The 14,551-nt window shown below is 36.3% G+C and overlaps 1 protein-coding gene and 1 pseudogene across 1 annotated transcript; one reads left to right on the top strand and one right to left on the bottom strand.

The window, feature by feature from the left end:
- The first annotated feature begins 1,613 nt into the window (after positions 1 to 1,613).
- Positions 1,614 to 3,690, top strand: LOC110667482 (UPF0603 protein At1g54780, chloroplastic). Its single transcript, XM_021828338.2, has 3 exons — positions 1,614 to 2,191; positions 2,343 to 2,535; positions 3,293 to 3,690. The coding sequence occupies exons 1-3, from the start codon at positions 1,745 to 1,747 to the stop codon at positions 3,538 to 3,540; spliced, it is 888 nt and encodes a 295-aa protein (XP_021684030.2). The 5' UTR covers positions 1,614 to 1,744; the 3' UTR covers positions 3,541 to 3,690.
- A 3,256-nt stretch (positions 3,691 to 6,946) lies between these two features.
- Positions 6,947 to 11,692, bottom strand: LOC110667472 (kinesin-like protein KIN-1; annotated as a pseudogene).
- Positions 11,693 to 14,551: the final 2,859 nt, after the last annotated feature.

Genomic DNA, 14,551 nt, shown 5'->3' with positions numbered 1-14,551 from the left:
AGTTGCAGGGCTGTGAAGGTTCTTGCCACTGCCAAATATATTGAGAAAGAACCGTTTCTTGAGTAATGCATCATCATATGATGCCTTCAATTTTTTAATCCCACTACTTCTTGAAGCCTTCCACCAACGTTCCTCTGAGTTGATGATTGGCAGCTTTCCTTTGGTCAAGTTCCAACCCAAAGATCCGAGTCTGCTAAATCCTTAAAAAAATTGAACTTTCACATGCAGGCACCCGCAAGCATTACAGATAGCTCCTGAAATATCCAGACCAGATGCCACCAGCATTGGCTGTTCTGTTTTCCAAGGAAAAATACGGGAAGGGACTACCTGTTTAGCTGAACAAAGATTGAAGCTTCGAGAGTGGGAAAATGAAAATGCATTTGCTGCTAAATTTATTAGCAAAAAAAAAAAAAAAAAAAACTAGCTTGCCATTCTTGCAATGCCTTCATTCTTCGCCACATTCCTAAGTTCCCATGTTTCCTACGGAGAATGGCAATGGCAACTCCTACAAGGGATGTATGGTACAGAACTTTGGTTATTATATTATTTGATGGGGATTGAACCTTTTCTTAGAGACGATGATCAGTGGCACTCAATTCACTTAAACCACGCCCACTCACTTGTTCAGGCTAAGCCAATGGCCTCAACCCATAATTGTCCAAGCCCACCCCAATTGAGTAAACATAATTAAATTTAAAAATATTAGTACTTTTTTTTTTTGAAGCGAGCCTCAAAGAAGTGTTGATACCAAGGTCAGCCCATTTTGAGAGCAGGACGGGCTGGGTGATCCAAGGGACAGAAACTTAGCCTAAGCCTGACAATTTTTGAGGTATGGGGTGGGGTGTACAATGAGGAATCTCTGCTAGCTGATATCTATGAATTTCGAGCTCTCCCCATTGTTTGAGGTATAATAATTCGGAACCTGTTTACATTTTTCTTTCCACTATGATGAAGGGCCTAGAATTTTGGATCTTATTTTACACTTTACGTTTCATTATCTTTATTAACTGGAATCATAACTAGAATTTTGATGCTGTCTAATTTCATTCCCTTGAGTTCCTGAATCACTGTTCTTATGCATTGCTTTACGTGTATCAAGCAGGTGCAATAAATGGGACGATCATCACTTACGGACAGGTAAGATTTAGTTGATTGGGTAGAATGCTTCCATTATGTGCTGAAAATTCAATCTCGTATATGTGTGATAAATCCGTTATATACCAAAGTCAGGGGCAAGGGCACATTGCACACACAAAACCAAGTGTAGTGGTTTTAAAGATAAACTGTCTCTTTGGAGACATTGTTGAGGAGGGTAGACGTCAGAGAGGTGGGTTTTGGGAAGTTGGGGTTTTGCTGGCTGGGTGCCACCCATCTACTAGGTTGGTTATTCAATTTGTTAAAATATTTAGGTTTTTATTCATAAATTTAATCTCGTGCATTACTGTATAAATTTGCCAAAATCCAAGTCGCAAAACCTATTTTACCAAAAAAAAAAAAAATATATATATATATATTTTTATTTTTCCCCCAAAATTGGCAATCCCGAATTGACCTAATTGTCCTCATGGTTTTCAATGGCCGAGATACGTTATCCTCTTTGAAAATTTTGCCAGCCAATCCAACGCAAAACAAAATCCAAGCCACCCGAACCCTCAACCAAAGAGAAACCAGAAAATGATTTGGAAAACCGTACTGTAATATCTCTCCCTTTGTCCACCTTTACTGATCTGTTGCTCTCTCTCCCATGGAAGCCTTACTTTTCTCTGACTCTCTATCCCCTCTCCTCAACCTGAAACCTTCCTCTCCAAAAATCCACTTCCTACCTTCACTCCAGGCTAGATCAAACTCACCCTCTCTCAGTAAAACCATTACTTGTAGCCTCAAGAACCACACTCCACGGTGTTTTAAACCATTTTTTCTGATACCCACAAGCTGGGTCTCTCATGCCCAACAAGGCCTGGCAGCTCTAGCTCTCTCTTTGGTACTCAACTTTAGTCCACTTTTGTACACTGGCAATGCACTAGCATCTGAATTTGATGTTATCAATGAAGGCCCACCAAAGGACTCTTATGTTGTTGATGATGCTAGTGTGCTTAGTCGAGTGACCAAATCTGATCTGAGGCAGCTATTATCAGACTTGGAGGCTAGGAAGAACTTCAAGATTAATTTCATCACTGTTAGAAAGCTAACTGTAAGTCTTTTTATAGTCTTGTGGGAAGTAATTAAATTTCTCCTATGCAAATTTTGGGTTTGATCTATAGCCTAATTGTGATAAATTATGAATTCATGTGCCTTGGGAATGTTTTGTTATTTGTAGTGAAGAGATTATTTTTGGTCTTCAGAGCAAAGCTGACGCTTTTGAGTATGCTGACCAAATTCTGGAGAAATGGTATCCCACTGTTGAAGAGGGCAACAATAAGGGAATTGTTGTGCTTGTAACCAGCCAAAAGGAAGGAGCAGTAACAGGGGGCCCTGGATTTGTCCAAGCAGTGGGAGAAAGTGTTCTTGATTCCACAGTCTCAGAAAACCTTCCTGGTAACTCTGCACTTGATTTTCCATTTTTTAAGTTGGACATTGTGCTTCTCCTATGTAGCCGTCTTTGGTTGTTCCATAATACTTACACACAATTTCAACAAAATAGGTGTTTACTGAAACAATGTTGATGCTGATGCTGAATAGTTCTCAATAGATGGGGGTGGAAACAGCCAATTCCACGCAATCTAGTGTGTAGCTTTGGAAATTTCTGCTGATTCAGAGGTTTTAGGCCTAATGAGATATCTTTCAGTGTGCTGCATGCTATCTTCCATTCCATCCTTTTAGGAATTTTTAGGCAATCTCGATCGTAGAGGCCTAATCCATATTTGAGATTGCTATAGTTGTACATGACTCAATCTTACATAAGCCATAGAGTGCCAGATTCATCCTTGGTTATAAACTTATAATTCAGGTCAGCCACCACTACTATACGATATTCAATCTTATTTAGCTTAATTAAAATTTTATCTCAGTGGGGTTGTATGTTAGTGAATTTTCATCAATTGCCCTTTTGCAAGCTGCAATTATGTACTAGTTCAGATGTTATTTCTCTTATAGATGAGAATGCATACATTGCTTTTCTTTTCTCATGCTGCAACTCTTCCATTGGTTCAAATCTCATCATTCCTCGAGATAAGGATACAATTGAAAAATCAATATGGTTGAAATGTCCAATTATTTGTTTATTCATGAGCAGCAGTGATAGCATTAGTTAAGAATGGGATTCATGCCGATTAAATGTGGCTTGTTATTGCAGTATTGGCTACAGAAGAGAAGTACAATGAAGCAGTGTTTAGCAGTGCCAAGAGGCTTGTAGCTGCCATTGATGGGCTTCCTGATCCTGGGGGACCCAAGTTCAAGGACAATAAGAGAGAATCCAACTTCAAAACCAGGGAAGAAACAGAAGAGAAGAGGGGGCAGTTCTCTCTGGTGGTTGGAGGTCTTTTGGTGATTGCTTTTGTGGTTCCTATGGCACAATACTATGCTTATGTTTCCAAGAAATAGGTAATACTTAGTTTGTTAACTTGCCTCTCAAATTATTTCGTTTTAAGTTTCAGACTTGGCGACTTTTTGTACAAATGTTAATCTTGAACTGGTCAATGAGAACCTTGCAATCGGGGGATAAGATCAAATTTTCTGTTTGTGTTGATAAAATGTGTATTAGATAAAAACCATGAAAATTGGGTTACAGTTGTTGCATTTCTGCAACATGGAGCTTTTGCTTCATCAAGCATAAATCTTACATGGGAATCATGCAAGCCACGTCACAATTACACTCTGAATTAACTTCCAATCACAAATTACATCATTTGTCAGAACACAATATTATTAATGCCTTGCAATTAATTTCAGCCATCAAACAAATGAGAAAAAAAATGAAAGGAATAATTACAGCAGAATAAGCAAATTTGCTCTTCAGAAGTTAAGATTGAGAAGGAAAGGCATTTTATCTGAGAAAGATGGATCAGAATATTTTCCAGTGTCTATGATGAAATATACCGATTTGCAGGCTCTGTTTAATGAATTCCATCTCAAGTCACATACTAAATACTATCATTGCAAGCTTTAACAGAGACTGTAGTCCCCTTCAAAACTTTCGTCTGACCACAATTAATCCGCTTGTCATAGTTTAATGGTGGTCTCCATAGCCACAGGAGGCCATTATGGGTGGCTCAAATTCCGCAAATTAAAAGCCACCCATGTCAAATTTCTTATATTTTCTTCATCTTGTTTATCTTCTTAAATTGATTGATTCAGGATGCCAGACATAACTGCAAATAAACTGATCTTATCATAAAAACCAAATGCCTATGAGTTGGTTGAGAACAGAGATACCAACAATTTGAAGAATATATATATTTATATATATATATTCAAGTGGAAAATAGTGTATCAGTAAACAGCTATATATATATTCAAGTGGAAAATAGTGTATCAGTAAACAGCTACATAATGAGCGTATTATTCATTTTCACCAAATCTTAATTAAGTGAGAAATGCAACAAGGCTAATGTCATGACTGACAAAATTTGAGATATTTGATGTTGGAGAAGAAGTTTTTCGTGAAAGTGGAATGTTCTCCATTGTGAAACATTTGGATTACCATCACTGGAAACAAAACAGAGAAGAGGCATGCTAACCACATCAAGAATTATGCGATAACGTTAGATATTATAGCATAGATATCAACAAATGTGACATTCCAATCAGCATATTGGCCCTTGTAGTTTTTTGCAGAAAGCATGAAGCTGCAGAATAAAAGGTTTAGCTGCTTGATTATGCCCACTGACGCATCCAAACTCATCAAGCATTGATGGATCTGAGTCAAGCAAGCAAGAGCAAACAGCCCTGGATTGCCAAGGACAGGTCAGAGCTGCAGAGTTTCATTCACAAGAAAGAAGGTGTTGCTTTCTGCAGGATGTTAGTTACCAACCACCAGAAAGAAAAAGAAATGGTGGTTGGTCATTAGTGTACAATCCAAGTTTTGCTTTAAACTGTTTGAAAGAGCCAAAGGAAAAGCGAGAAAGCAACATCAGTTTTCTTTCTGTTTGGTTATGAATTGTCTCTACACATGCTTAATTCAGATGGATTAAATGGGATGAGGCTTTAAGAAAAGTGTTTTTCTAAAGTCAGGAATTTGTTAGCAGGTCTAAATCGGGCTTTATGGAATCCAACTTAAGAAGAAAGCTGAAATAGGCAATAGCTCAAGAAGACTCATAAGACATGAAATGATGAGAGAAACGGCATGTGCATACTGAATATTTGCTTTGAATTATAGAAAGGCAAAGCAGAGCTTATCCATTTTGCTTTTTCGATCTTTAATTTTGTTATTATCCAATCAAATGGCTTGCGCCATTGAAAGCAGAAAGTCAAAAGCCTCCATGAAAATGACACCACCTTCAGAAACCACGAATGAAAAGGAATAATTTTTACATGTTATCTCTCAACTTATATATTATTTCAATTTCCTCCCTCAAGTTATATAATATTCCAGTTTCATCTCAATTTCAATTTATATTAAAAAAAAAAAAATTTCAATCACATAAAAGTCATTATTCCTTATTTTAATTTCTTTTTGACCTTCTCCTCTCCCGTCATCTCCATATCTCTCTCCTTTTATTTCTCTCTCTCCATGTATATTTCTCTTTCACTCGTGTTTCTCTTTCTCTTACATATTCTGCCTCTTTCTCCTTCTCTCTTCATTGTCTTGCAAATATGAAACTCAAGCATAACGAAATGGCAAAAAGAAATCATGCGAATCACATCCAAATCCACAATAATCAAATATCAACCCAAGAAATTTCAACAGAAATGTTATAAAATTTAACCATAAATCACAAATAAAGAAAATCAGATGGCAAGATTTCTTTATTCCATGGTCTAAATCTCCAAAATTGACCAAAACTTTCTCTTATTTCACTAACAAGCACAAACTGAACTTTTAAAAAATCATGACAGAGAGCAGGGTGGTCATGATGATATTAGCGGAATTTGTAAGCTATGTAATGACCACTTCCTATGCTTGAATGGCAATCCCAAACAATTGCGCGCGCCAGCAGCATCAAGCAACATACCCTTTAATATCTAAGCAACTACTGTAGAGTAGTGTAGTTTCATTTCAGCATCCTAAAAAGAGGGAATGATCCGACCAATTAGACGAAGAAGCTTATAATATCTGAAATCTTTCTCGTCACACTTGCATTTTCTCAAGCTTCCTTGTGCATAAAACTAAGCTTTTCAGCAACTTCTATTCCGGCCTTAAGAGACTTGTTCTCACTTTTAAGCTTCACGCATGTTGGAGTTGATGAGTTTTTGGTGAAAATCAGGTGAAAATATGTGTGTACAAGAAATGATAGAAGCCATACCTAGGCATGGTGCAAAGTATGGCATTTGTTGACTTGGAGAAGGCATTCCTTTGCCTTTAAAAAGGAAGTTTGCTGGAGCTTGTCGTGTGTATGTTTGCTGTGTAGTGAGACTGTGCAGAGAAAGTAAGAACTAGAGATTGAGTGAGTTGTGAGAGAAAAAATGAAGAAGAAGAAGAAAAAATCTCTTGTTTTGTAAATGTTCTGTATTTGAAGTAGTGAAATATGTGTTTTACTTTTTATTTTCAATCTTTCTTTGTTGTGTTATTGTGAAGCATTTTGTTTCATTTTGGGTACAATCATTTTTAGCTCCTCTGTTTTTTCTAACATGGAGTATGAGCCTCCATTTTCCAACAACACTTATATCTCACAACACTTCATATATGAACACACACACACACATATAATATTCGAACTATTTAACAGTAAATTCAGACATGGAGTTTGATTGCCATGAAGCAACAACATTAACGAAAGAATGAACTCTTCTTGCTTGAACCAAACTGCTCAAATAGACTAATTAATTCCATACGTGAAACAATTCCTGAAAGAGTCAATCAGGAACTCTTTTGGAAACAAAAGAACTGTCAGCAGGCATTTTGCAGAAGTGCAAAATATATCAGATTATATGTCCTAGTTTCATCTTATCCATTTATTTTCTTAATTGTACATCTTAATTAGAAGACATGGTATTGGCAGCCATTTATGATTTGAATAGCGATCACAACTAGAAATCGTCATTGATTGAAATTGGCCCTATGGGATCTTCACGTATTTTGCCTACCTTCTCAATGGTAAGCACAAGCTCTTCTACAGCCTGCTGCAATGAGGAAATTGTTTGTAGAGTAAAATCTTCATAGGCTGATTCCAAATCTTCAACTGAATTAGGATCAAATCATATCCCCTCAAGTATGAATAACTCCTCAAGTAACTCCACATCTTCAACATCTAGTCTCTCCCTCAACTACATAAATTAAATCTACTTCAATAACTAAACAAGTAGTTTGAACAGTATTGTGACAACTTAGAGTCTCACCCTACTTAGAATTCTCTCACATGATTCATCTTTGGTTGCAGCAACATCAACATGCTTTTTGGCAAGTTTATCCTGGCTGCGATTAACAAAAGGTGATGTCTTTATATGCTTTGCCCTGCCACAATGCCAAATACAAAAATGGAATGCATATGTCATGAAGTGCCCAAAAAAAGGTTAAAATCCATTACCTTTCATTTAAAAGAATCAGCATAGCATCTTTCTACTTTGGACAGCGAAAAGAAAATAGAAGACATCCTAATGAGCTCAATCATATCCGTTTTTTTTAACCTTTTAAATCACCTCTAATATGTCTTTCTTATATGGTAAAACAGCGGAAGATTTTGATTTGCGTACCTTGCACCAAAGCGAAGGGCGGATAGAGTTTCTTCTGCATTTGAAGGGCTTGGCGAGCAACAACACAGTAATGCAGTCCTTGAGTTCCCTTCCTGCAAGATGAGAAAATGCAGCCTGTCAATAGAAACTTGTTATACATTATGGTGAACTGGACTGAGTAGGGAAACTAACAAGAACATCTTGTAGAATCCGAGTAAGCTTGGAATCACGATAGGGGATGTAGCTTCCTTTAATTGATGGACCACACATCAAAGCATTTATTAAATTTCCTAGCGCTGACAAAGATTTGTTGATAGTCTTGGCTTCTTCAAGAACTTTCCCTCAGCTCCAGTTTTCGCTACCTTCTCGGACCCTGCTAAGTCTATAAGAATTACTTTTTCATTTTTTACACAGCCAACAGCACCAAAGTTCTGGAGATCAATTCATTGAAAATGAAGAGAAACTTCTCTGGTAATTTGCATCTTACAGACAAGCTTTGTAAGGCTTCTGCTGGATCTGAGATAAAAATGTGGAAAAGGAAAAAGAAGGCATACCATTAAGAAGCATTTAACGAGCAAGTCACAAATATATATGTTTCAATATGACAAGCAGCCGCAGTTTACTGTCAAGAGATGCTATTTCTTGGAACGTATAAAAGATCAAAACAAGAGTACCATATCTCCAAATGAATAAGGTTGTTTCTGTCAGCATCAGTTGTTTTCAGAAGATCGGGATAAGATAAAGAATATAGAAGTAATTGTATATATATATATATATATATATATATATATATATAAGGCTTATAAAAAGTAAACAATTACATACTCTAAATAAAGACAAAAAGGAAAACATATTTGATACTCTAAATTATTAAAATATAACGATAAATATTTACTAAAATGATTAGCAATTAATTTTTGTTCAATATTTTTGCTTATTTTCAGAATTTCGATTTCAAATTCTAATATGAGTTTCATGACGGTATATGTATCAGTTACTAATAAAATTTATTGTTGATAAAAAAAAATGTTGTTATAATAAAATTGTTGATTTTAATTAAAAAAAATAATATTAAATACAATTCAATGATAAAAAAAATGCATATTTTAATTTCTCAGCATCAATTTGATAATTTGAGTTTAATTTTATCAAATTACTTAACTATTAGTATAATTGTTTAAGTAATAATGAAAAGTTGAATAAAATCATATAATTTTTTATCTATTAATTTGTGAGTATTTTAATAACTAAATCTTATTAAGAAACCTCCAATCTAAAATTTCAATATTAGTGTTATAGACACACTCCCACACGCAAATATTTAATGAGTTTGAAATATGAATAAATACGTCTAATGTCATGACTCGTTTTTTAAGTCAGATTATACTAAAACTTGAGTAAGTTTAAAGATGCGTGGTAAATCTTTGTATAACTTTTGTATACATTCTCACAATACATTCCAAATTAGTATAGAATTAAAAATTTTAATATTTATCACTTCTTCAATCAACTAGGATTCATAAATGCAACTTTTAACTTTATATATATATATATATATATATATATATATATATTAGCACAACACATCCACTTCTAAAATACATCATAGCCACCATATTTCATAATTTATATCTCCAATATCCTTGAAAATTTATTTCTTTTGTAACCTGCTGCCCACGCTGCTATGGCTCATGCGCTTCGGGGGATAGGTTGATTTTTGAAATTCTCATGATCCTCCCTCTCTGGAGATGCTGAGATACTGTTTCTGCTTTGCTTTGTTTTTTGAGTGCCTCATGCTTGTTTTCTTTGCTTTCTTCGGGTCATTTTCTGTTTGTTATATTGGGTTGGTTATGTGTTCAGTGCCTGTATTTGCTTTTAGGGATTGCCAGGTTTTTTCCCTTAGCTTGTTCTGTTCTAAATTGAGTGTATTGGAGAGTCTGACCAGATTAATTGGATACAACAAATTAAGTTTTTCATGGATTTTAATTAATAAAACTTATTATTGCTTATAAAAAAAAAAATTTATAAATACAAGAACTCTCATATTTTGATGATTATTTTTTACTATGATAGATACGTTATAGTATCAACATAGATATCAAAATTATCTCACATTCCCTAAACCAAATTAAAGTCTTGGGGGAGGTCCAGCCTTTTACCTCTTCTTTTCTCGTATTTTACATTCTTTAGTTTTGTGTTTTCTCTTGTGTTTGTTTATCTAGTCTCTAAATTTGGAGATTAAGTTTTCTTCTATTGATGGGTCTCTTTGTGGCTATTTAGTCTCTCTTGGGTACCTGCGCGTAGTTTGTTATTTGTTCTATAGTTGTGGATTTAGAGGATATCCTTGCTGGCTGGTAATTCAAGGGCCGTTTAATATCGATTAAGTTTAGTCACTAATTCCTGGGCTAGATGAGAATGAGACTTTAGAGCTCTACCATGCCTCTCCCTATTCTGCCAGCACCGTACTTCCCAGCTCTTCTTTTCGGTCATAGTTCGATGCCTAGCGCGCCTGTGATCCTGAAATTGCTAAGTTTGTATGGGAAGCTCTTCTGGATTTAGGATGGCTGCTTTGTCTTGCAAGCCCTTGCTTCTCTTTGGTGTTTCCATGTATGATTTACAGTTTTTCTTGGCAGCCGATCGAACTCTCTGATGGTGACGAGGGCAAATTCGCGAGCTGGTGCTGGGTCTTCTGTTTGGGTGTCAAACCGGCTTTAGGGCTTTGGTTTTGTTTGTTTATGGTTTTAGTTAGGCTTATTTGTAAAAGTGGGCTAACTCCATGTATTTCCTTTTCTTCAATGAAATTCTTATTTTCGATTAAATTAATCCAATAAATTAATTATGTCTCTCTTCATCGACCACCCACAGGCCACATGCATGTACATTTACAATTTAATTACCTGCTCTTTAAAGAACTAGATGCCATCTGCCTTCTCCTATTTCTGAATGCACTTCCTCAGAAGCTCGTCTTCCTCAGGACTTCATGCACCTTTCCTCACTAAAGAGTGTTCCATAACAAAGACTCTCCATATGTTTGTATTGTTTTGTTTTGGTGTCTTAGACCAACATTAAAACTCACAATTATAAATGCGCAGTTGCTTCACTTGTTGTCCTCATAATCTTGTAAAAGGAGGTCTGACCTAAATACCGGCTATCCACAATTCCACATGACTTGTAACACCCATCCCTAAACTATAGATACAGATGAAACTCGAGAAACTAATAAAATTTCCACTTAAAACATGACTCATTAAACCCAAGATAACCTACTAGAAATATAGTTGTGAGCAGTATGTATCTAACGTAACTATCAAGTTTATCAAGATTATCAAATTTATCAAGAATGGTCATCAACCTACAAAGAATATCAAGAAAAAAAAAAAAATATATATATATATATATATACACACACACACACATATACACAACCCAATAATCAATCCTGACTCACCCTAAACATAAATATACAAAGTAGTCCTAAAAAAAAAAAAAATTCACAATCCACCCATGAAGTAGGTTGGCTTGACCTCCAATAGACTTAGTAAAGTGAGGAGAAGACAAGCTATGAAAACAAGTATTGCTAGAGCTGGGATCACCAAAAGAATATGAAATGTTAAAAATAAAACTATGAGCATGAACTCAATATGCGGATAAATGAATCACAAAGGGGGAACAAATAAGGTTTTGGTACTTAATAGTACCAGTTCTACTATGCTTAAATAAGTCACCTGAATAAATATTATTTAATTCAAATTATGTACTAAGCTAAAATAAAAATTTATACTGTAAAAATATTGTTGAATTAAAGTTTTTGGAATAGCATAAAATCTGTAACATCCTCATACACTCGCAATATGATTTCTGTAAATAATGCTGACATCTCAATCGCATATAACAAACTCTGGCAGCTTAAGAGCAATGTTGACATCTTAGGCGCTATGATGACACTACCGGCCTAAGAGCAATAAAAATACCGGTTATACACATGTACAGAGCTACCTCCAAAGAGCGATCACCTGATATACGCTCCAAAAGCTATGTGTATATCAAGCGCTATCCAAAAAACAGTATAAATATATGCCGAGCTGAAATTATATCACTCGTTATCAAAGTAATATTTATTCTGTGCATATATTAAGTGTAATCGATGATTTATTCAACTGTGCTTCTAAATCTCATTTTACTTAATAAATATACACATAATTATTATTATTCATTTTCATTTTTGCATAAAAAAATAATATACATAAATATATATATTGAATAAAAATTATCGGTACTAAATATTTATCCACTTACCTGGTATTGGTATTGGAGATAAAGATAAATTGAAAGGGAACGATCTAACAGACAAAGATGTCCCTAGAACCTACATCTGGCGCAGGATTTCCCAATATCAATTGTAGCCGAAGAATACTGAACACAGAAGAATAGAAGAATTTGGGATGGCCATCACATGCTGCCTTCTTACTACCACCCTATGTCACTCATGTACCAATATTTTCCCTCTCCCTTTTCCTTCTTTCATACTTAGCTTACACAATTTCATCTTAATCAATTTCAAGTTAGAACTTATCGGGACTAGGAAATGAAGTGGATTTGATTATTGGTCTTGGGTGGACTAAAAACTTAATCAAGGAAGAAAATCTCAATCAACTACCCTTTTATTCAACTGCTAGCTTTGATTAGGGTTATGGGAGGATTCAATAACAATTGAAGGAGGCCAGGGATGTTGCTGGTTGGCTCTAACGGCATTGAAAATGCCAAAATCCAAGAGCGACAGCGACAACAGGTCTTCTATTTCCTGTTTCTATTTTGCTGTTTGGTTGGAATGGATGAAATCAACTCTAATTGAAGCAACAAGGGAGTTTAGGAATGGTTGTTGCAGCCTCAAATAGACCAACATCACTAAGAATGAGTGAAATTCTCACAAGAAATTACTGGAATTTGGAGAACAGTTGTGGCTTCTCTCGCTCTTCTCTTGCGTTCTGCAAAGAAGAGAAAATGGTGACTGGTTTCTTCCATCATTGGGCTACTGTTAGAGATGAAAAGATGTTGGTAAGGATGGGATTTGGCTAGAAATTGAAGGGTTGGGCAGCTGCAGCAATTACCTCTCCTCTGTTTCCAATTATCGATTCCTCTTCCTATCTCCCTTTTTCCATTTTTTTTTTAATTCCTTTTCCTAGTACTTTTCTTCTTTGCAGATTTCTAGAGCATTCCCCAATAGCCCAAAATCTTTTCCTTTCTTTTAGTATTATTATTATTATTTTAAAATAATGTGTGACATGACTAGTTATCACTTTACCTAATATTAAATGATCCAATGCATACAACACTTATGGAAAGAATGTAACAATGAGGTGATGAAGGTTTTTCCATTTCGCTATCGGAATCTAAGTATATATGTTTGCTCTACCAAATTATGTTAGACCTTATGGAACATTAACTGAAGTCTAGGGCTTGTTTGTTTTTATAAAAAAACTTATATGGTGTGAAAATAGAAAGATTTTCAGATAAAAGATCGACCACAAATGGCCTATATCAGAAAACTACAGAGATTGGTGTCTCATTGTGTCACAAGCTTTAAAGAAAGCTTAGATTTTGGAATGAAATCAAAGCCATCAATTAAGCACAAGGACCTACCCCATAATAGGACAAGTGTAGGGGCTCCCAAGTAAGTCCATTAACCTTTTAATTGGAAAAGGGCATGTAAGAATGATTTATGGCAGGTAAAGCATGAATCAATCGTCATCGTTGGTTGGCTCATAGGTTAATGTAGTGAAATCGGCTTGCAAGTGGGTTATTCTCTCATAACCAGATTTTTTCGCTTCATTATAAGAGATTGGTGGGAGACCCACCGAGGGGACATCACCCTCCATGGCGACACCAGAAGGGTCCATAATGTAAGGGGGACAGCCCGTTACCCCGTGAGGATTGGCCAAACCTAGCCAAGTCGTAGGCTAATGAGATGGTGTAAGGGCACAATTGATGAGAATGAGAAGCTTGGCGGACACTTTATAAATATGGAAAAGTGTAGGGGGGTGTGACCACTGAGACATACTGATGTCTCCTCCTGCCAGAGGTCACTATGTTTCTAATGCTCTTTAGGGGGGTGTGACTAGTTGGCCACTGGTGAGCACGGTCGGGCCCAACTAGTTGTCGAATTTGGTGTCAAGCTCTCCACCATCCTCGGGGTCACTGGCGTAAGGGCGTGACTCTAAGTGAGCTCCTTACGTACTCATGTACTAGGCGGTGGGCATCAGGCTCTCGAGAGATAGGAGCTCGGTGTCTCCATGAAGAAGGAGCTTCATGGACACTACAAGGCCGAGGGACTTGTAGTGCACGTCTCTCCTAGGCCCGAGGTTTCTATATAAGGCCGACGATGCTGCTCGGTATACAGGCCAATGATGCTACTCGGTATAGGGGAACAAATATTCTACATTGGCTTTGGGTTCAGCCATGCGGTCAAACGATGCTTGTTGCTAGGCTTTCGGTGGATGCTTGAGGATGTACACAATGAAGGGAGACATCGTGCTACAAGAAATATCAATGCTCAATTATTGGGTTAGATACATGAAAGACCCTTGAAAACGAGTAGGCTGGCCTAGATTAGGTGGAAGTCTAGGCGCCGCACAGGACTACTATCCGAGCTAGGAAGTGGCCCCGTGATAGTTGGTATCAGAGCAAGGTCAGTGCTCATGATGGATAATAATCCATACCTTCCTTAAGAAACCATCGATTATGTGATGCACACGAGATACAAAAATAATGAGAAACAATGGAAAGC

The sequence above is a fragment of the Hevea brasiliensis genome, chromosome 5, assembly GCF_030052815.1.
Source record: "Hevea brasiliensis isolate MT/VB/25A 57/8 chromosome 5, ASM3005281v1, whole genome shotgun sequence".
Lineage (NCBI taxonomy): Eukaryota > Viridiplantae > Streptophyta > Magnoliopsida > Malpighiales > Euphorbiaceae > Hevea > Hevea brasiliensis.
Note: the sequence above shows the minus strand (reverse complement) of the source record. Positions and strands in the feature narration are given on the sequence as shown.